Source organism: Hirundo rustica, chromosome 15 (genome assembly GCF_015227805.2).
Source record: "Hirundo rustica isolate bHirRus1 chromosome 15, bHirRus1.pri.v3, whole genome shotgun sequence".
Classification (NCBI taxonomy): Eukaryota; Metazoa; Chordata; class Aves; order Passeriformes; family Hirundinidae; genus Hirundo; species Hirundo rustica.
In genome coordinates this window covers 451060-474223 of record NC_053464.1, presented here as the reverse complement: position 1 = coordinate 474223, position 23164 = coordinate 451060, and the positions used below count along the sequence as shown (strand labels likewise).

General features: G+C 51.5%; 2 protein-coding genes across 2 annotated transcripts in view; both read left to right on the top strand.

The window, feature by feature from the left end:
- TBC1D24 (TBC1 domain family member 24) overlaps positions 1–9222 on the top strand; it is a 46681-nt gene extending 37459 nt beyond the window's left edge. The window contains exon 11 of the transcript XR_005703198.2: positions 9005–9222. The gene's annotated coding sequence lies outside the window, so the exon portion shown is untranslated. The remainder of the gene's footprint in view (positions 1–9004) is intronic.
- Positions 9223–11705: 2483 nt separating this feature from the next.
- Positions 11706–22873, top strand: ATP6V0C (ATPase H+ transporting V0 subunit c). The gene is made up of 3 exons (XM_040079005.2): positions 11706–12080; positions 20798–20981; positions 22046–22873. The coding sequence occupies exons 1-3, from the start codon at positions 12005–12007 to the stop codon at positions 22248–22250; spliced, it is 465 nt and encodes a 154-aa protein (XP_039934939.1). The 5' UTR covers positions 11706–12004; the 3' UTR covers positions 22251–22873.
- Positions 22874–23164: the final 291 nt, after the last annotated feature.

Here is a 23164-nt window from a genome sequence, read left to right as displayed (position 1 = left end):
GAGGAGAACTTGTAGAAGTTACAAGAGCTTGGGAGATGGCTGCTCAAGGTCCTCACCCTTCCCAGGCTCTGTGTGCCTCCAGCCTGGGAGGTTTTCAGAAGTGCAGGGATGTAAAATCCAGTTGATGTGAATCTGTATGAAAAGCCACTTGCCAGGGATGATGAAAGGCACATGATGAACATACCCCTCCAGGTAGGAGAGCTGCTCTACAAGCACAGGGAAGAGGGAAAATTGGGAAGTTTTGAATTTCTGGGCAGTTTTCTGCATAAACACACTGCTCTGGGCAGGAGCAGCCATGTCCAACAGTGAGTCCTTGTGGCCCCAGGCACTGCCACAGCAATGCTGGTCCCCATGGTCACACCAAGGTTGTGGGACCAGCTCTGTTCCTCCTTATGAATGGGATCATGGTCTCCCTTCTCCCAAGGCTGCAGAAATGGGGATTATCCAACAGGTCCCGCTTGATGCCTAGAGCCAGCCACTGTCCCCTGTGGAGCAGCCCTGCCCTGACTCCAAACAACCCTGGTGTTCTCCAAAGGACCTTGTCCTCAGCCCATCCTCTCTGCTGCTAGTCCCTCACTATCACCAAAACAACCACAGATGGATCTGCCCTAAAAGCCCTTGGGGCCCAAGAATCTCTATATCCCAAACCCAAATGTTCTCTGCTGCCCTTCCTGCAGGCTGTGCCATCCCCAGGGCTGCCTGGTGGGATCCAGCACATTGATCTGCTGCCTGCCACCCAGCAGCCCCAGCTGGGAGCTCTGAGCCCACAGCTCCCAGTGAGATGCAGAGATCTGTAGGACTTGGGAGTTTTCCTGCAAGCATGGAAATGGGGGGGGTGGCTGGACCACGAGGATGAGAAGTGCCCAAGGAACAAGCAGGAGCTGGGGTGAGCCAGTGCCTCAGCAGATATTACTAATACACATGTACAGGCGTTCTGAAATAACAAACTGTTCCTGAGCTCAGCTTCCCCATGTGATCCTGACTGTGTCAGCTGATGGGAAGAAATCTCTGTGTGGAAGAAACAGCTGTTACTTGGAAAGCCCTGGGACTGCAGGCCATCCCTTGCCTCTGGGCTCAGCCAGCCTGGAGCCAGCTGTGTGTGAGGGATGGGTGAGGGCAGAGTTTTTTGTATCCTGGAGGGAAAATGGAGGAGGGACCAGAGATTTGGCTGAGGTTTTTGGCTGGGTGGAGGCTCCCTGTCCTGATCTTAGATGTGGGGCTGCAAACTAATCACAGTCCCCTTGTGCTGAAGGGAGCTGTCTTCCCTTTCCCAGCATACACCAAGAGTGTCCAGCCACTTTCTCACTCCAGGGAGAGGAGAGTGTTTGGAAGAGGAGAGTCCTGTGCAGGACCAGGCTGTGAGGACATCATGCGGCTGCACTCATCCCAGCTGTCACCAGTTTCCATCAGGGACTAAAGGTGCTGGTGTTCCCCCCCTTTCCCAAAAGGAATCACAAAGCTAGTTTTATGCCCACTGTAAAACTTCTTGGTTTTTTAAACCCTCAAAGCAGTACTGGAAAACACAGTGCTTGATTGTCACTTTTATTGTTCCCTGGGCTTCATGCCATGTCTGTCCTTACCTCTGGCTTTCTGAACAATGCCTAAGCTTTCTGAACTAATGAAATATAAAAAATCAGCTTGTTTTAATCTATTCAACATACGCTGCCCTTTAACTTCTGCACTGTACTTAGGGGATATGGTAGAAAGAGGAACCAATTGTTTTCATATCTCCCCCACATCTTTCCACTGAGTCTCCTCTCCCTCTTCCCTTTTTCTGAGCCAACATCCCTGTATGATCTTTTGTCATCTGCAAACACTCTTGCCCTTTTCATCTGCAGCCACTGAATTTTGCCATCTTGCCTGTGTCTTCTCCAAAACTCAGAGATTAATGCAGCCATGGCTCTGCCCCAGCACGGAGTCCAAACTGAAATGTTTTCTGCAGTAGGCAATGCCTGCAGAGCCCATGACAGCTCCCTGTGGTCAACAGTAACACCTGGCCTGTACCAGCCATGGTGTGACCACAGACCCAGGGCAGTGCCCATCCCCTGTGCTGGGCACTGCTGAGGCACCTCCAGTCCTGGGGTCAGTTCTGGGGTCCTCACAACAAGACACGGAGGGGCTGGATCCTGTCCAGGGAAGGGAACAGAGCTGGGGAAGAGTCTGGAGCACCAGGAGAGGCTGAGGGAGCTGGGAAAGGGGCTCAGCCTGGAGAAAAGGAGGCTCAGGGGGCCCTTGTGGCTCTGCACAGCTCCCTGACAGGAGGGGACAGCCGGGGGGGGTCGGGCTCTGCTCCCAGGGAACAGGGACAGGACAAGGGGAAACGGCCTCAAGCTGTGCCAGGGAGGGTTCAGATTGGATATTAGGGAAAATTTCTCCATGGAAAGGATGGTTGGGCACTGGCACAGACTGCCCAGATAGTGATGGAATCGCTATTCCTGAAAGCGTTCAAGAAACAAGTAGGCTTAGGGTATTTGGGGACATGGTTTAGTGGTGGCCTTGGCCGAGCTAGGGTAACGCTTGGATTCAATTATCTCAGCTACTTTTTCCAACCTAAACAATTTCATGACAGATGGGCAGCCTAAAAAGCACTAGTAAACAGAGGACTGGGCTTTGGAAACCCTGGGGTCATTATGCAGATCTGTTGCTTTGGTGGCATTGAGGTGAGCAGGTCCACGGTGCACAGTAATTTCTCCTATCAAATATCTTTCTTGGGTATTTCAGCCCCAAGGGCAGCACATCTCCTGCCGGTAGTGGTGGTCATGGGCTGAGGCCTGGGATGCACTTATAACACAAATGTAAATGGCCAGCAGGAACCTGCAGGTAACCAGCTGCCCCTCACTCTCACTCTACTGAAAACTTGAACTGGAGCCTTTGGGGGTCTCTGAATTTCCTTGGGGTGTGTTCTCTTTGCTAGGACAGGTCTGAATAAGGCCATCTTTGGCCAGGCATGATAGAGTTTCCTTCAAGGAGCTGTTGGATGCCACACCCACCCATGGTCGATGATGAGCGTGGGCAGAGGAAATCCCAATCAGCCTCTGGCACTGAGGAGAGAGGTGAAACTGCCCCACACTAGGATCCCCATGGGTCTCCTCCACTTTTCCTGGCTGCAGCAGCCAGAGACATTCAGGGCTCAGTCTTCTTTCCAATGTGACAAATCCCCAGCCTTGGGGCTGGACTGGTGGCAAAATCTGTGGGGTTTTCTTCTCTGTCGTGCAAAGGCAGCTCTAAAATACCATCTCCTGAGGCTGGGTGTGTCCCTGGCTCCAGGCACCAGCACTTTGGTCTCCAGAGACTTAGAAGAGAAGGCAGCACATGAAGCCAGATACAGGGCAGACCCTGAGAGCTCAGACCAGTATACCCGGTCTTGGGATATGAATTTTGTGTTTGGGTGAGCATTTCTTCCAGCCCAAGAGGAACAGAAACTCCCTCCCACTGCTGCCTCTTTTCCTGCATTCTTGTAGTCTTGCTCCTTCAGTTTGCTCGTTCTAGAGGAGGTGCCCATGCTTTTGGAAAGCAGGCGCTGGTCCCCACAGCCGCCAGTGGGAACTGCGGGCTGCCTGCCCCGGGCGCGGCTCATATAAGCGGATGTCACCTCGTCCCCATGATAAGCCAACTGTCCTCTCCCCACTGGTGGGACGTTTCACAGTGGGGGTTGGAGGAGAGGAACTGGCTGCAAGGGAGACGCCAAGCCCAGGAAACCCAAAAACTATGCTTAAATCAAAAGTCTTGTGCTTTCTTGCTCGGCAGCAGCTCCAGAGGCACCAGGGCTCGGCTTTCCCCAGCAAACTGATCAAGGAAACAGCAGTCTGAGTTGAATAACCATAACGAAGGAAACGCATTCCTTCTGCCCTTCAGTTTGTCTTTCCTCAAACAAAGCTATTACCGAGTACTGGTTAAGTTGGCTCACCCACAACATTTTAGGCTGAGTGGTCCTGGGCAGCAGGGACATGGTCAGGAAAGGCACCGGCTGCAACATGCTTTTCCCACCAGTGGGGCAAGGGGGGTAAGGCCGTGGGATATCCTGTGCCACTGTGAACTAATGGGGACTGCCAAGGGTCAGAGCACAGCTCCTGTGGTGCCCCTGGTCAGACAGAGATTGGGGCACTGCCAGGACCCACACCCAGAAATATATCTGCAGAAAAACTAGTCGCCCCAACCCATGCACAGAACAATTGTTGGGGGCAACCTGACCCTCTTTTGGCAAATTTCTTCAGCCCGTCAAAAATACCCTTCTCTAAGTGTATTAGTCAAGCTCAACAGAGAATGTGTGCAGGAGGGGAGGGGGAGGTGGGGGTAACACTGCATCTCTGAGCTGCAGAGGACAGGAGTTTCAGGGGCTCCCAAAGAGCTGTCACTGAGCTGCCTTTGGCACCAAAACCATCTCAGCCTCATCTCTAGTTCTTGAGGGGTCCATAGGGATTAGAACCCTGCAGGAGAGGCCGGCAGTTGTGGCATGGCAGCATACAAGAGGTGATGCTCCGTCAGAGTGCAGGAGCCAAGGCAGGAGGAGCACAAGCACAGCAGCTGTGTAGGAATACCTGGGAAGTGCCAGAGGGATCTGATTTAATTTGCTCATTGTTAGTGAGGACTCTGCTACGAGCTGAGCCAGACAGGGAGGAAGACAGGGAGGGAGGCAGGGAGGGGAGAAGAGACTTCTGCCCTGGTGCCTCTCGCAGCAGCAGTCCTTCACAACCTTGTGCTCAGCAGCTCTGCAGGAAGGTGCTGTTCTGCCAGCCAGACAAGGGTTCATCTCCCTCCCTACCTGCCAGGGCCATGGGCCAAGGGAGAGCTGGCAGCACAAAGAAGAAGCAGGTTGTGGGGGCAAAGCCATGGCACTATCCCAGCTCAGTGACAAAAGACACTTTGGGAGCAGCCCAATGGTTGGTTCTGAAGCAGCTCCCACCCCGGCAGCAGAAAATTTCTGCCCTCACCAACCTGGATTTTCTCCCCAAAACTGAAAGTAATGATTTTCTCCCCCAAATCATCCTTCCTTTCCTTGGTGCCCTGTGGCTGCCTATTCTCAGCATTTGCCAGCAGCTCCAGCCTCAAAAATACTTTGGCACCCTGGGCCTGGATTTGTCTTACCACATCCTGTCCCCAACATGCTCCTCTCCCCATGTCCCCAGGGCAGCTCCCAGTGTTGGAAAACATACCAGTTAAAAAAAATATTTTTATATAACTTTAGCCAGCTCTGTTGACCTTTGCCCCAGGGAATGGGAACTGAAGCTTCTTTCCATGACATGGTTTCTCGGTTTCTCTAGGTGAGATCTGATGGGCTTAACATAGCAACAGACTGGGAGTTGCCCATAGATACCCAGGAAGATAAAAGGCCATCTACAAACATCTACCCCAGATTCTGCCTCTGGCAGAGTTGGAGACATCTCCTCTGGAAAGGACTTAAAAAAAAAATTTAAAAAAAAAAAAAAAAAAAAAAAAAGAAAAAACAAAAAGATCCAATTAACATCAGAGGGTTACTGGGGGTTACTCAACTCTGGACCAATGAACTTTGAAACAGTGCATCTCTATGTGTTTTGACTGTATAAAGTTTGGGGGAAATCTTGTAAAAGCATGTGTCATGGAATGATTCTCTCTGCACACCCGGGTTATGTGTGGATGAGATTATTTCTGTGGTACATCCTGGCCAGAACAACATCCTTGACTCTCTAACATAAAAATGTTGTTGTAGGGGTTTTGTTTTTCCCGCCGTTTCTGTGACACCAGGGCAGCAGGAGAATATCCACAGGCAGGACAGTCCCAGAGACATCCCAGGCTGGCTCCAGACTCTCTCTGTGGGGTGTGTCTGCCATGGCTGTGGGAAGATAACAGATACTGCCTGCACCCACAAGCCTCTGGCAGGAAAAAGCCATGGCTGGAAGGGTCCAGTGCCAGACTAACCCAAGCAATGTGTACTTCTCTGGGTGTCTCTGCAGGGAGCCCTGGAGCACAGCTCCCAGCCACCAAGTATCCTTCCCACACTGCATCCTCGTCTCACCAAGCCTCACATCTCCAAAATTGCCTCTCTAGAATATGTCAGCTGTTCCAGGCTCCCATTTGCGAGCTGTTCCAGGCCCCCCAGCTTCCCAAAAATCAGGGGTGGGGTATGGTGGGAGGTTGGTGTGCTGGCTCTCAGTGTCTACTTCCAAGAACTCCAAGATGCAGTGTAGGGACAGGCTGAGTGCTGGGAAAACCACATTGACTCCTCCTAGAAATACAGACCCCGTGACTGGGGACTGAAAATCCACAACAGCACTGCAGGTGCAGCCAGTGGGTTGTTGAAGGGTGCCAGGGAGAAGGCGGCATCCGATGCAGAGCCCACCCAATGCCCAAGAAATTCCTGCCTTTTCCATGGGTGAGGGTAGAACCAGACAGTGATGCCACAGTGGAGAGCATCTCCCAATCCAGCAGCAGGAGCCACACGACTTCCACAAGTAACTATGGTAACCCAGAGCAAATAAATGCTATTTTCAAACCACCGACAGAACCTCCTCGTGAGAAGCCCTGGCTGATCCCCACTGCCAGCTGAGTGCTGGGAGCAAGCATGCACGCCCTGTGGAAGGAAGGATGAAGACCAGCCCCACACAGTGTGTGATCCTGCAGAGGTCCCTGCCAGGGCATTTCAGGAAAAGCATGGCAGAAAAACCCCAGCTTGTCTCCACATCATTCCCAGGAGCTGAAGAAACTGTAGGAACGTGGATGATTTCCCAGCTGCATTCACACAGAAGAATGGTGTGGAAAAGAGCAAGATCAGAGGGTTTGTATAGGATAGGAAAGTCCTGGACAAAGAAATGAGAAGGGAAAGGGATTAGATCAGGGTAGATTGGGATAGGATGGGATGGGATAGGATAGGATAGGATGGGATAGGATAGGATAGGATAGGATAGGATAGGATAGGATAGGATAGGATAGGATAGGATAGGATAGGATAGGATAGGATAGGATAGGATCAGAGGCCCCTGATTGCCTCATCAGGAAGTCCAGCACCAGGAAAATCCTAGGTAAGAGTTAATAGCTCACAATGGGCATCAGTTAACTAAGACCCAAACAGAGCAAGAGAAACACCAATTGCAAATGGCCCGAAGTCCTGACTCAGAGAGAGAGGAGGAGGCAGGGGATGGGCCCCCAAGGCCCATGACTCCTGCCCTGTGATTTCCCTGAGACACCTAAGGAGACACTGAATGAGGAAATGCTCCACAGGGTTTGCTCCATGGCTGGCCAGCACTTGCTGCCATAGCTGAGGGCAATGCATCCACTACCAGACCTGCTTTTCTCATTCCCAATCCCAGCACCAGCTCAGCTCCACTGATTCTATCAGACCTCCAGACTGAAAGCCCACCTGGGCTTGTCCTGAGCTGAGATGCATTTTCAACACTTTAACACCAAATTCCCTCGTGGCACTCAGGGGGCCAGAGCATTTCCTGCCAAAGCACCTCTGTCCTGCAACAGTGCAACTCCATGCTAGCACCTCTGTACCCAGACCTGTCCTGGAGGGGCAGGGTGCTCCCAGCTGGCTTTCCAGATCCCTTCAACCTTGCTTCATAACATGGGCAAAACCACCAGCATTGCTGTGGCTTTTAGAAACAGATCCCCTGGTAAACAGCTCTCCAACTTGCCAAAAACCAGCTGGGTCAGGGGCGGTCAGCAGCCCTGGAGCCCCATACATCAGCATGGAGCAGCCAGTGTCCAGCTCCTGCTCACTGGAAGCAGCTGACAAGCTGGAGCCCTCTGAAATTGCTCTCCAGGATGTTTAGTCCATGCACAGACTAGACCCAGAGTCATCTGCCACGAGGCCACTCAGAAAATGCCCCCCAAAAGGTGGTGGCACCTGTATCGCCTGCAAATGCTGGAAAGCCCACCTCATTCCTCTGCTCCTTTGCTGGCATGGGGACACGCAACCGAAAATGCCTCTTAGGCTGGATTTGGTCTGGTGCCATGTGTGGTGCCATGCCATGCTGTATGGTGAATCCTCAAAAGGAAAAGGCAGAACAGGAGGTGCCACCCTCACATCCCCCTGGCAAACATGGGCTCGTTGGTGTCAGCCTGGCAAGTGCCCAGCGCCGGGGCAAGGGGGTGAGTGCTGGTTGCTGTGGGAACAGGAATTCGGGTTGTTCTGCATCCAGGCTCTGGCTCTTTGCCTTTGACGCTGTGTTCACCTCCCACTTTGCGTTGAATTTTGTTCCCTCTCTCCGTTGCCCTTTCCCTGAGGAAGAAATACCCCTGCACCTCCACAAGGCAGAAGCAGAACAGGCATGAGAGCCTTGACGTCACCTCTGAGGGGTGGCAGGGGGACATGACATCCTGGGGAGGGCTGGGTGTGTGCAGCAACCATGAGGCCAGAACAGAGCCAGGTCTGACTGAGAGCCCGCAGCCAAGGATGCCATTGCTCCCAGGTCTGCAGGGGCCAGTAGGCACAGCTGCAGCAGCAGTGCTGCTGGTGGTGGGAATACCACAGTGCTTTCAAACAGCAGTATTGTGAAAAGGACTTAAATTACTCTTGGGGACCTGCTGCAACTCACCAGGCATGACATGGAGCCAGGTGAGGTCACACATGCTGTCACTAGTATCCAAGTAGTCCTTCCCCTCTAGCCCACTTTGGCTTTGTGGATCCTTTTGCGCACTCACTCCACCAATTACAGCCAGACCTGGGCCACCAGTGTGACTCTACGGGCATCTCAGGAGGATGCTCGGCACATCTATTGGCCTGGTCAGTCCAGGGTGGTGTGGAGAGAGTGAGGAGGGCAGGGCAGTCCCTGGTGGGTGAAAGGAGGTGAATGCTCTCATTTCCAGCACCCAGACCTTCCCTCGGTGCAAACCCTTAAGAGCATTGGCACCAGGATGTGCAGTGGGAACCACGCTGACTCCACCATGACCTCCATGGCTCCACCTGGGTAGGAGGAGGCTGAATAAATAAATGTCGCAGGGAAAATGTAAAATGCAATGTTTTGAAAGGAAAATTTGTTGTCAAGAGCTTTAAAAAAATATTCTTGCTGTGAATCTGCAATTTCAGGTGAAATCCAAACAATTTATTGGACTTTTAGTACTGGAGAACTGAGACCCAGAGACATTGAGTGCGTCCCAAATGAAGAGCATGGGAGGAGAAGGAAGGAGAAGAGGGCTTGGCTCAAGGTGCTTGACCACAATGTGGGGGCAAGGAGATTCCCAGCGTCCCGCAGTTCCAAAGGGTGAAGGGAGGGAAGCTCGACCCTCAGGGCCACTCTGCGCAGCCTTTCCGGAGACACGGCATTCCCAAAGCTTACCACCGCCTCAACTCGTGAGCTCACAGCTTCAAGGAAGCTCTTTGTTCGCCGGGATGGCCACTGGCCGGCAGATGGAGCGACGAGCGGGGATGGGGCCAGATGATCTGGGGGAAGCCTCCAGCCAGCGAGGGGCAGTGGGCCTGGGCTGTGGCTGGCGCAAGAGGAGGAGATGGCAGCATCCTTTAGGGACCCCTAAAATCCACCCTGGGCCCTAGGCCCCTGCTCCAAATATTGGTTCTGGTGTTGCTCCAGTGTGTTGGTGTCCTTGGGGCTTTGAAGTTCTTGGCCAACAAAATGACAGCAACCATCACCCATGGATAAATTCCACGGGGCAGATATCTGGGCTTATCCCTGCCAGCCAGGATACTCATACCACTCTGTCTGGGCTCTGCACCCTGCAGGGTGCCCTGACTGCAGCCAGGCTGGGCACAGCGCTGGAGAGATGCCCACCCCAGGTGAGGGCTGGTGGCAGCGTGGCCAGACCCAGCCCACATGAGCACCAGGAGGGCACAGACCTGAGCACCAGGATGGGATGAGGCCAGGCCCCATCTCTGCTCACCAGCCCAAATCTGGTGAACAAACTGCCGATGCTGCCAGTGGCCTGCGGGTGAGAAATTCACCCAGTGACCAACTGCTCTGGACCCTAGAGGCAGGGATTGTCCTTGTGGTAGTGAAAGGTTGTTTGAGTTGCTGGAAACACTGCTAGCAGTGACAGCCACCGCCACAGAGCGACGGCAACAATGACCACACTGACAAAGAACATGTCCGAGGGTAGAAAAGCAGCGGTGGAGGGAGTGGTGATGGTGATGGGGATCAGTGATGATGATTGTGGTGCTAGTGGCAGTTATGATGGTGGCAGTGGGGATGCTGGTGTCAGGGTTGGCATTGATGCTGGTGGTGGCAGTGATGGCAGTGGTGGTACTGCTGGTGACAGAACAGGGTCTGCCAGGGCTCAGGACAGGGTCTCCCTCTGACCCCCAGCCCATTCCTCCTCTCTGTGCCTCCAGCCAACCCCTGCCACAGACTATGTGCTGGATGTCCCATGAAGATGTCCCCGCTGACAGTCTGCCACAAAACAGTCTCCCTCTCAGAACCAGCGTGCCCTGATGCTGGTCCCCTGCATGTGCCAGCCACCTCTGCCCATTGCAGTGCCAGGACCCTTTATACTCAAGCAGCAGCAAGGAATTTGCCAAGGTAAATCCTGTCCTCATCTTCCCTGTGGGCTCTAACAAGGCTGAGGTGTCCAAAAAAGTGGCAACACAGGGGGAAAGGCAGGTGGCCCTTGAGTAATTAAGAGATCTGGTGTTTTGGGGCATGGAAAGCTCAGCTAGATTTGTGGCAGCAGGAACTGTTAATGGATCCCCAAATCCTGGGTAACAGAATGACATCAGTTACCCTTCCAGGACGGGCTTGTAGGAGCATCCCGCTGGGATGTTTGGGATGGGGTTGGTTCAGGGGAGTGCCCGCAGGAGAAATCGGGTGGCAGAGCCTATGAGGGATGATACTATGGTTCAGACTCAGCCCATCCTCCAGCCCAGGGGAAAGGATGGGCCAGAGGCTGGGTGTGAAATCCAAGGCAGCAGGATCGATGGGTGGGAGTAGAACGCCAACAGATGCTACTGGTACTGGACCCCGGGAGGATGTGGAGTGCAGGAGTTGGAAGCCCCTAGAGGGGACCTCAAGCCAGCAAGGCCCCATGGGCACAGCTGATGCCTCGTGGGAAGCCCACGACAGGTCACCACAGCTCAGGCAACAGGGCCCTGACAGGGAACAGGGCACAGCATGCATGCAAGGCACCGGGCAGGTGGCACAGGCACACGGATGTGTTGTGGAGGACATGGCACTGGGGTCATAGCACATGGGACACAGGGCATGGCACGGGGAACACGGCACATGGCACATGGAATGCATCCACCGGAATACAGCACATGGACATTAGGATACGCGACAGAAGCCGCGTCCCGGGGCCAGGTAACGGGGACACGGCTGGTGCTGCAGGGACACGACACACGGACACGACAGAGGGATAGGACACATGGACACGACACACAGACAGGACAGGGGCACGAGACACACGGACACGACACGGACTCCCCCGGCCCCGGGCAGAGCCACCGCCGCGCGGGCGGGGTCGTGACGGGACGCGCCCCTTATGCTAATGAGAGCTGAATCACTCTCGGCGGACCGCGGCCGTCGTGCAGGACGGGCTCACCCCGGCGGCGCTGAGGGGGGAGCGAGGGCAGGGGATCAGAGCCGGGATGGCTGCGCGGCTAAGCGCCGGCGCCGCGCCCCGGTGCGCGTGGGGAATCCCGAATACCGCTGAGCCTCGCCGGCGGCCGGGCCGCGGGAACGGGACCGGGGCGCGGGGCGAAGGTGTGGAGCCTGCGGGAGGGTGTCCCCCCCCCTGCCGCTGGCGTGGTGTGCGCCGAGGGCGGGGCGGGCGGGGGCGGTGGGTGCGATCACGTGACGGGCGGGCCGCCGCCATTTTGTCCTGCGGAGGCCGTATTTAGGGCGCAGCGCGCACGCCGCCGTCATTTCTGCCGGGACGGAGCCGCCGCGCCCCGGGCCCCTTTCCCGCCCGCCCCGCGCCCCAGCTCCTTCCGCCCCGCCCGCTCCCGCCGCGCCTCCGCCATTTTGTGGCCGAGCATTGCCCGCCGAGGACCGGTGCCGCGGCGGAGCTTTCCGCCTTTCCCCCGCCCTCTCGCGCTCCCACTCTAGCGGCGCCTCGGCCCGGCCCGGCCCGCGCAGCCATGTCCTCCGGCTCCAGCCCCGAGTATGCCTCCTTCTTCGCCGTGATGGGCGCTTCTGCCGCCATGGTCTTTAGCGGTGAGCATCGACCGGCAACCGGAGGGGCTGGGAGAGGGTAGGGAGGAGGGGGAGCGAGGTGCGGGGGAAGCGGCTTCTTTTTCCCCGTCCCTCCCCTGCTCCAGCGGGGCGCCATCGGCGGCGGGGGCTGGAATTCTTCGGGCCCGGGGGCGCCCCCCCCCCGCTCCATCCGGGCTCTCGGGGCGGCGGAGGGTCCGTGCCGGTGACGTCACCGCCGGCGGAGCCCCCGGGGCCATGTGACTGCGGCGGCGCCGCCCGGGCCGTCCCTCCTCACCCCCTTCCTCCGGGCAGCCGCGGGTCGAGGTCTCCCCGGTGGCCCTGCGGTGGTGGGGAGGCTGTCGTGCCCCCGCGCCGGCTGCCCGCGGAGTGCCCGGGGCTCTGCCTGCCCTGGCCTCCGCGGCGGCGCTTCTCCCACTGGGAATCGGACGTGGTTGGTGATTGAACCATTCTCCGGATAACGCAGGACTGGTTTTTAACAGGATTAAACTTAAACGTGCGGTCGTTTGGCGGGCAGTCCGCCTCAGAGGCGTTGATGCCATTGCAGGCAGTGGACGGGCTCCTGAGCTACCCCGTGGAACGGGGATGCCGGGGCACGGGGGAAGCCCTGCTCCACGGCCCTCCCTCTGCGTCTCCAGGCAGCGAGCTCAGTGTGGTGTAAATTGGGTCATCCTGCGGCACCGCTCTCCCCACTGAAGGAGCACAGATGTAGGGACCATAAATGCTCGTTCACACCGGAAAGCCCATCCTTTAGTGTCTTGTCTCTCAGAGCTTTGTTAAACCTCCTGCAGAAGGTGACTGCTGTTCCTGCACAGCATTTGCTGTGCACCTGATGGGTGCAGATCTGCTCTTCCCTTTGGGGTGTAGCATGGGGAAGGCTTCAACTGTTTTGTTTTTTTTTTTCCCCACATGCACAGTAATTGGGAATAAAACAATTAGGAACCAATATGGCTTTCCCTTCTGAAGGCTTAGCCCATGTCTCCACAGATGTGAACATACTGACTGGTCTTCATCTCCTACCTCATTTGGCTCCCTTCTCGTATTGAACTGGTTGTAGCTCAAGCTGCATAAGTGCTGTGGAGGTGCTTGAGATCTCATTGTGTTAGTATGGCCTCTGGAATGGTGGCTGGGTCTGCAGGATGGCTTTGGGGAAGCTGCTCTTGATTGATGAGCATGGGAGATGAAGTTATCCAAAGAGCCAAGTGGACAGTGGATTAAAACTAGTGTTTGAGAGGAAGATGTCTAGATGTGCTGGTGTGGGCACCATGGACTGATTCCACACCAGCTGTCTTTGTGACTTAATTTTTGATAAAACAAAAGTTTGATTAGCTGTGTTTAGTCATGCTTAGTTTGTACCTGAGGGTGGGATGCTGAGGGCAATCAGTGGCCTGCCACTTTGGATTTCAGACATTGTACTCTTGCTTGATAGGTAAGAATTTTCCTAAAAACTCAATAGTTGGAAATGCTGTAGGAGCCAGAGCTGGGGCTGCTGACCTACCTGCCTCTTGGCAGGTACTGAAGATAATGGAGGAAGAAACTAAGACCTGGTTACTTGTTGGGGAAAAAAATAGCCAGCAGTTCACTGCATTTTGCAAAATGCTTCTAAATAGTGAGCTTTCTTTCCAAGGAAGGAGTTGCTGTTTTCTGCTTGCAGAATGGGTTTTGGAAGCAAAAGAACATGGCTTTAGACACCAGATTTGTGACGTGTGAGTGTGCTTCAGCTGAAATATTAGTGAGGGAGGTGGACTTGAGTCAGCGCTTTAACAGGAATTTGGAGTGGTGCTGGCATGTCTGAACCAGCATAGAAGCCTTTCCTAGAAGCTGCAGCATGACAGCATGGTGTGGTGAGATTGAAAGAGGAAGGTTTGACTAGGAGATTGCAAAGTCAGTACTTAAGCTGTACTGATGAAGGTTTGGTATCTGTCATGTTGCAGCTGGTTTGTGAGGGGTCCTTGATGCAGTGTCAAGTCGTCCTGGATCCAGTGAGCACAGAGGTCTTTCCTGACATCAGTGATGTTGTAATACCAGCAGGTCTGAGCCATGCAGGTACTCTTGCCAGGGGCAGTGTTGGGTTCAGATGCTGGACAACAGGTTATGGATGCTGCTGATGGAAAATTGTTTCTTAAATGTGACCGTTCAGTGAAGTGGTTTGTATTTCTAACGCAATATGGCAGAGATGGCAATATAGGATAAACTAAGACTCGTCGTGCTGTGTAGCTTTTGTAAGAGGCATGTGGCATCACAACATGTTCTGATGTTAGTTGTTAAAAAAATCGCCCTGATTTTGAAGTAAGGAGCTAAATCAGTGTAAAACTCTAAAATTGTCCTGGATCTGTGTTAATTAGTGCAGTGATCAGGTCTGACTCATGCTGTATCTAAAGATCACATTCTTGTAGAGCTTGTAGTTCCAAGACATGTTTCTAGTAAACATGTTCAGGTTCTGTACTGTCCAGGCTAGTTTGATGTGAAAACAAGCAACTTGGAGCAGTCCTGTGTGATCTGTGAGCATTACTTGCTGATGGTAAATAGATAGCAGAGCTTGTTCTGGTCAGCAAGAGACAAGAGCAGGCTGCTGTGACCTTGGCCATCTTTGAGCCTGTCTGGTTATTTGCAGATTAGAACTTGTTCTCATTGCTGCAGTTCCTTATTTCCCATGTGTGAAACTGTGGTGGCTCAGGTGCTGTTGAGTGATTAAATTATTGTAGCTTTTTCATGTGATTTGAGTGCACCAGAATGGACAAATGTGGTGTTGGGCAGAGCTGTCTGGTTCTGTGTGTGCTGGTGCTATGTGCAGAGCTGTCACAAGTGTGTCCCCTGTGCCCTCCATGGTGAGAGGAGTTGCCCTTAGGCCTGAACTCCAGCTGGGCATTCGGTGCCTTCAATATCTGCTACACTGCCAAGCAGCTGGAAGATTCCTCATAAAGAGAACTCTAGCCAGTGGTGTTAAATTAGTCCTGTGTCTTCTCATTTTTGCTGCAGAGCCAATTAAATAGTACTTTTCTTTTAAACTAGGACTTTAGATAGTATAGCAGTTGGTTGGCTTTTAAGGGACCTCCATGGTAAAATAGCTGGCTCAGAATGTGTAGGTTGATGCAGCTGACAGCCCTGCGCAGTCTGATTCTGGAAGGCATCATGACTATAAACAGCTTGCATCCTCAAAGGCAAATGGCATCTGTGATTCCCAAAATACTGTCTGAGAGGTAGGGAGGAGGAACAGGAGAGCTGCTTGCAGGTAAAAATGAAATGGCAAAGTGTATCTCTAGGTAATTTTTGCTCTACATGAGAGTGCTTGTGATGTAGGCAGGTGTGTGAGCTACCAGACTGTCTGCAGTAGAGATTAGCTTAAGCCTTCATCCTTAACAGCAGGTAAAGCAGTGGATGGCTAAGACCTAAGTGCTGTAACAGAAGTGAGGTAGGCGATATTTCTACAGCTTGAGAATGAGGGAAGGCATCTCAACCAGAGCATCATTTCCTCTTAGTAAATGCCAGTCTTGGGAACATCTGAAAATGAGCTGGTTCATCAGTATAAACTATTGGCGCTGCAGAATGTGGCTTAAGCAGTTATGCTGCAGTTTGTACTGTGGCTTCCTGATGGATCCCTGTGTTGCCCTGGAGTCACTACACAGCCTACAGGTGCTTCCCCTCTGGTGGGAACTCTGGGAGTAGCAGTGGACATGGGTGACAGCTGCCTCAGGACCTCTTGGTCAGCTTCCTTTTTTCCTTCATAGAACTGCCCTCTTCCATCTCCAGAGCCTGACTGGTTGCACACAGAAGTTGCAAGGTGAACAACACCTCAGCCTGACCAGGCTGTTGGGTACTCCTTGAAGCAATGGTTTACAGCAATGTGTGCTTCTCCAGTAAGGTATAACTGGCAGCACTTGCTTCCTTCAGACTGTGAATCCTGTGAGCACACAGCTTTGGGTCAGGCTGCTCTGGCCACAGGAGTGTCTGCTGGGTATAGGCAGAGGATCTGGGCTGTCCCATGCCACAGCAATGGGGCAGCAGAGCTGTGGCTGCTGCTGAGTGCTCCCAGCTCCCCTGAGACCTGCTGGTTGGGAGGGGGACTTGCTAAGTGGTGTAACACACTTCTTTTGCCAGTCAGTGCCTGGAATACACTGGTCACCTGGTCTGTGAAACAGGTTACCTTTAAGGTGTTGAGAGGAAGCCTCTATGATGATAAAAATACATAACAAGTGGATGGATGGACCCTGCTGCTTGCAGAAGGACAAGCCTGTGCTCTATGGTACAAGTGCTTTACCATACTTAAAAATCAAAGATCTCTCTCTGTGTTCTGTGTCAGACAATCCAGAGTTCCAATTGAAGCATCTCTTGGACAGTGGAGTGGCAGATCCCTTTTTTTTCCTTGGACTGCTGCTATTACAGCAACATCTCAAGGAGCTGGTGTTTTTTTAAGTTCTCAAATGTGCTTACCCAAGAGTAAAAGGCCTGCCAGTCCTGGAGAATTTTTGATAATGCTGTAGGCCGGCAGTGCCAGGCCTGGTGGAAATACCCACACCCTTTCATTACATTATGGAAGAAGAAAAAGCTGTCCCTAAACCTGAAACAGGTGACTCAACTAAAGGGTTCAGAGTCTATGGCTTCCTGTAGGGCAGCTTCCCTATTTACCCCTCAGGTTTTCATTGGGGAACAGGTTTCAGCCAGTGTGATGGGAATTTGCATAGGCTCCTGTACAATTCCCCTAAACAGCTTGTCTGTTCTGTGCAGGTGCACCTGGGCAGAGCAGCAGAATTTTTCCAAGAGTATCCATTACTGTAACCTGAGGTGGAGCTGTTAAATGTGGTGGGGTAGGAGGGAGCAGGGACAACCTCTGGGAAGCAGTATGTTTCTTTGGAAGTGCCCAGGTTTCTGGCATGGCAAAGCAAGGACTTTACTTGACCTGGATGTCACCTCTAACATTTCTCCAGCCTTTTAAGAACAACCTGCTGAGAGATGAATAGACGTTGGTGAATTGGCATCTATCTGCTCCCAGGGAAGCCTGCCTACTGCAGAGGGCAGCCCATTTGATAATGATTAGTTTTAAAAGGCTCCAGATGTAAGTCCTTGTCCCAAATGGTCTTTCATGCTTGCTGTGATGGTAACCAGTGGTATCCTAATTGGAAATACGACTTTTATTAATAGCTGACTTCTAATGTTGAGGAATTCTGCATGTTAGTGCTCTGGAAATCTCTTGTATGCTGTGTGGAAATCTGCTTTGTCATGTTGGGACATGGGAGGAATCCCTGATTCTGAATGGACTAAATGCTGCTGGAGTGTATGTGGGTGGTTCTGAGCCTGTTCCTGGGCTGAGCCTGTCTGAATGTGTCAATGGGTGAAACTGGATCTGTGCTAATGCATTTCTTGACTTGGAAGGCTCCTCACAGCCTCTTTCTGTATCAAGGAGGTGACTTGCATCTGACTTAACTCCAAGGTTACTCTTCTTGGTGTGTGATCTGACTGAGCACAGTCACCTGCTGGAGCTGGAAAAGGTTGGTCTGATGCTGGGACTGCCCTTGGACTGAAGAGCAAGGATGCTGACAGAGCCCTATGGAAAGCTGTGGCATTGGCAGGACTATGACCAGTCTTCAGTCTTTTGACAGTACTGCCTATCTGGCAAGTCACTGTGTAGTTTATACTTGATCCTGGAGCTGCTCAGCCTTACTCCCTCTGCTATCACTTTTAAAGGGACAGCTATGGTGAGGTGCCAGCCAGTATATCCTCAGCCCTGAGGGGAGGACATTTTGCCCCCAGGAGCAGTACATAAATCAATTCTGGGCTGTGAGTTCAAGGAGTAAATCAAGTATTTCACAAGGGAGTTAACCTTTGAAACAGGCTTACTGGGGGTGGGTGGTCTTGAATGATGTGCACTGAAACATCTCTCTATTGTGACACCATTGAACTTCCGAGTGGCACAATTCCTGGTCAGAGACCAGCATGGATTCTTTCTCTGGTGAACTAGATAGGTGGAGTGCTTCGCTACCTGCTAGGTGAATGTTTTGACAGTTCTACCTCTTTAAATGTAGCATTTGGAGCTTGCTTGGTGTGTGTGTTAGGGGTGAGGGAGCTGGATGAGCTGACAAAAACCCAAAGTCTTAGTGTGTAGCAGAGGTACAGTTCTTGCCCTGCACATTTCCAGTGTGTGCCACAGGGGTCTCATCAAACCCTGTTCACCAAGATTTTGGAAAACACATCCTTCCAATCAGTCAAGGATATTTAAATGTAGTGTATGAAGTATATGTCCTTCAATTGTTCAGAGCTGCTGCAAGGTGGAGGTGAGGGTGTGCAGGAGCATTGTCCAGGATGTCCATAGCCCAAAACTGGGTGGCTGTGCCATGGCGGGAGGCAAGTATTGTCTTTGGCACCTTGCCTGTAATACTGGGATAATGTCAAAGATGCAAGGACAACTTGCTGGGCTAGTAAAGCTGTCTTGTAAGGTGCTGGAGACGACTCTTGACTGAGGTGGTGGTAGAGGCTTCCTTGCGAGCAGATGTGCCAAGTGTGTGGCCACCAGTGGGAGTTCAATAGAGCTTCAGTGACATCTAGGATTGTCATGTGAAGACATAGACTTTCTTTCAAACTGTGTCTAAAACAAGTTTAAGGCATAAGATCTGGCCTGCTCTGGGCTTTTAACTGGGAACTGACAAACTTGTGCTGCACTGAGCTTCCACAGAAGCTTGAGCAAGCTGACTTTCTGTAGCTGGGGTTACAAAATCACCTACTCTAACACCACTGCATTAATTGCTAAACCCTCGAGTAGCTTCATGCTTGGAGGAAGTGATGACTGATATAACTTCAAATAGTGAACTTCCCTCATGAGCCTCTGCATTTTTCAAGAGGTTTGTAAAAGATTGCAGACAGGAGAAGTGGTTTCTGCTAAATTCTATATCCAGGGTAGATAGTGGAACCAGGGTTCAAGCTTAGTTCCAGCCATTAGAAGATACTTCATCCAACAAAAATGGTTTCTAGTTCAAGTCAGTGATTTCTTTCTAGACTTCCTAATGGCTAAACCCTAAACAGAGCCATCACTGAAATGGCCGATTAAGTCCATGTGCTAATTTCCAGGTTCATCTAATATTTGCAGCTAGAACCTGCTCCTGGCTCAAGCTTCTTAAGTTGGGTACTAGTTCAGAATTGCCCTAAAGAGCCCTTTACATCACTTGGTGCCAGTCAAGGTTCAAGAGCTTTGCTAGCACAGGAAAAAATTGATAGTTAATGAGACTTTCCCTTCAGGTTTTTGTAACTAAAACTGAACTTCCTCCTGAGAATGAACTTTGTGGTAGTGCAGCGGTGCTGCTTGTATGAATGATCTAGAGTTTTAGTGCCAAGCCAGGAGGATGGCTCCAAACTGGGCTTTATGAGAGTGCTGGGTGAGAAGCAGGAAAGCATATATCCCAACTCCTCCAAATACCTCCCAGCAACTCTGGGACAAGTCTCACCCTTGGATACTGGTGTAAGGCAATTACAGATCTTTGTGGAACAAGCAGGTCTCTCTTTGAGAAACCTTAGTTCTGTGGGTGGAGCAAACTCAACTATTAACTCTCAGAACAGTACAAAGACTTTAAATGCCTATGGTTTAAATACATCCCGTCAGCCTTTTAGAACAGATGCAAGAACGTTTTCTTGCCAAATAGGACTGACCTCTGACATCAAAACAATTTTGATGGTGTCAGAAAAGGGGATTGCCTGCCCTTCCATATGCCTATTTCTGCTGCTTCGAGAACTTATTCCTGGCTGGCAGTTGACATGCATGTCATCTCTGGGTGATGGTGAATGCAATAGGAAGCTGTGGAGTTCACCAGAATACTCCCCAGTAAGACTGGAAGGAAAGGTCAAATACTGCAGAATCAAAGAATGTGGTATTTGAGGAAGCTTCTGTGATACTAATACAAAATTTCCAAGGCAGAAGTTACTTTGGGGTAGTGCTTTGTACTCTTCCAGCAGGTCTCAGGTACAGGTCATAACCCCATCATTCTGTGCAGGTCTCTGCATGCTCAAGTGTTGACAGAGATGATGAATAAATCTTAGGTGTAAGGTGGTTGTGGTCCTCAATAACCTACAAGCCAGACTCTTTGTGGTTCCAGTGGTTGGATTGACAAGTGTTTGGACCCAAATCCTTCTCAGGTGAGGTCACACTCTCCATGTTCCAGAACTTTTCTTCTAGGGATGATGTGGAACAGTAATATTTGAGTTGGTTTCTATTTCAGTGTGTCTGATGAAGCTGCAGTGGCACATTTAACTCCAGGGCCAAAGTGTAGGGAAATGGGTTTTGTGAGAGAACAAGCCCCATGAAGGAGATCTCCATCTGAACTCAGTTCAGGTGGCCCAGCTCACAGCTGTGTTCTGCTGGGGTAGACAGATGTGCTTTGTTGAGCCTTGCAGTGTGGACTCTGGGAGGGCACGAACACTGGAGTTCCCCTTGGGACTTTGGGTTTTGGCCCCTAAACAGGGGCATAGATGGCTGCTGGGGGTGTGCCCTGCTGTGAAGCTGGCCTGGGAAGATGTTCTGCTATCAGTAGTATTTGAACAGCACCTCTTACTTATCTTTGGAATAAGGCTCTGGGTAGGTCACTTCCTCATCCCTTAGGGGAGTATTCCTGGCTGTCAAGTGACTGTGTAAGTTTTGCACAATCCTTCCTTGTGCTGACTTAGCTGTTCTAACTGCAGCCCTGTGAAAGAAAGGGTATTTGGGGATGTGTCTAATGCATTTTTTTTTTCTCTTCCAGCCTTGGGAGCTGCATATGGAACAGCAAAGAGTGGCACAGGTATTGCAGCCATGTCTGTCATGAGGCCTGAGCTGATCATGAAGTCCATCATCCCGGTGGTCATGGCGGGTATTATAGCAATCTATGGCCTCGTAGTGGCAGTGCTCATTGCCAATGCCCTCTCACCTGACATCACGCTATTCAAGTAAGTTGCTGTATCTGGCAGTTCTGTTTCAGACTGTCCTGTCACAGTTTGATCCTCTGTGGGTGGTTTTGGCTCAAGGCCCCTGCAAGGGCTGGCAGTGCTAGATGCTGCTGAGCTAGCCTTAGCAGCATGGGCTGGATTCCAGCTGTCCTGCTTGGATGCCTCAGCCCCAGTGGAGCTGTACTGGCTGTCACAGATCAATCAGACATCCCACTGCTCAGGTGGTGGGGCTGTGGCCTGAAAGAAGCCATGTACAGGCAGCACTGGGATAGGAGGCAAAGCTTGTGTCATCTCTAGACCTGGATGCACAGGTGTTTCCAATACTGTCTAAATAGTTCTGCTGTTGCCTGGGAGATGCAGGTAAATAATTAATATTGCTTTTGCTTTATGTGCTGGTAAAACAATCCTTGAGCTATACATCGGGCCTTTATAGCAGCTGCAGTCTGAAACTTAATCTGCTCTTGGCTTCTGAGAACAGCTGGAACTGATGTGATTGAGCCTTCTTGGAATTAAACAGTGCTGCTGAAGTGTGACAGGTATCTCTGCTGTACAGGCTGTACCTATAAGCAGGGTGCTTAGCCTAACAAGACATGGTTTAAAACAGCAGATACAAATGGTCCTTTGCAATTACCAGATGGGCAGACACTGATAGGGACTGCTCTCCTTCATGGAAAATCAGACCATTCCTGTCCAGCTTCTGCAGTGCAAGACATGTGGATGTGCTGTGGCTGTATATAAGGTTGCTCAGGGCTGGAGAGGAGTAGCAGCTAACAGGCTGCACAGCACTGTGGGCCAGGCATTGCTGCAGGTGCTAGTAAGTGCTGCTGTGACAGCCTTCTGAGCCTGCTGGTGGCCGGATGAACCTGGTAACTCAGCTTGCTGTATGAGCCACACATGAACATCAGGTGAAGATCCTTCACTGCTGCCTGTTTCTTTAAGTATCAGAGTTGGGAGTGTCAGTAAGCATCTGCTTTGAGATACATTGGGCTTGTTGAAAGAGTTAGGGGCTTAAGACTGAGAATTGTGTTCCTTGCCACTGAAACTCTTCCATCTCTGTCCCACAGGAGTTTCCTTCAGCTGGGTGCTGGCTTGAGCGTGGGTCTCAGTGGTTTGGCTGCTGGCTTTGCCATTGGCATCGTGGGTGATGCAGGTGTCCGAGGCACAGCACAGCAGCCCAGGTTATTTGTGGGGATGATCCTCATTTTGATCTTCGCTGAAGTCTTGGGTCTCTATGGCCTCATTGTTGCCCTTATCCTCTCCACGAAGTAAATGTTGCGGTATGATGTAAAGAGATGTAACAAATCTACATTTAACAAAAAAAAGCTCCAGAATGAAAATGGTTTCTCCAATGTGTACAGTTGTCCCAATTTGGTAGTTGATCTCTTGTAAATGCGCAATATATGTTAGTGACTCGTCTGTCCTGTGTGTACTTCAATATTAACTTGGATGGGCTGCGCCAAGCCTGCTGCATGGCTTGGGGTGGCCCGTGTGCAATTTTACACCCATTGCTGTTAGTATTTTATGTATAAATATGAACTAGAAATGTAATTTTTTTCTCTTCACTGGATGTTTATTTATAAAAGACTTGACATGTTCATACATCTATGGAGCAAGGATTTTCAATTTCTCATGCTATATATTAATCTTATATATAGGTAGATTACACTGTGGGGTCAATTGTAAGTGCAGAGAATTCCTTGGATGTAATTTTGATTCTAAAGATTGCTGTAGTGTCCTGGTATTGGAGTATGAGAATTTTGTGTTTTATTACAGCAATTGTCCGAAACACTCCTGTGTTTCAATAGTAACTGCATATGCTTCGGCATCAGTCGTGCACCCAGTGTTGGGTTACAAACTTCTACCATGTTTCCAAATAAAATTTCCTCACTACATTGCTGTAATGAGTCCCTGACTCTGATTTCCAGCTGTTGCTGCTCTTTTGGGAAAAGGGGGAGGTTCCTTGAGGAAGGCAGGGTCCTGAAGTGGCTGGGCAGCATGCTGGAGTGATGCTGCCAGCTCTGCCACAACTTTCCCTTTCTCCTGGGCCCTGCCAGTGTTTGTTCCCAGCTGCTGCCGTGGGCCATGTTCATGGTGAACAGGGATGCAGGGCTATGCTCACCCTGATCACATCTGGGTCAGTGTGGTGCTCTGTAACCACGAGTCAGGGGGCTTGCAGCCTGCAC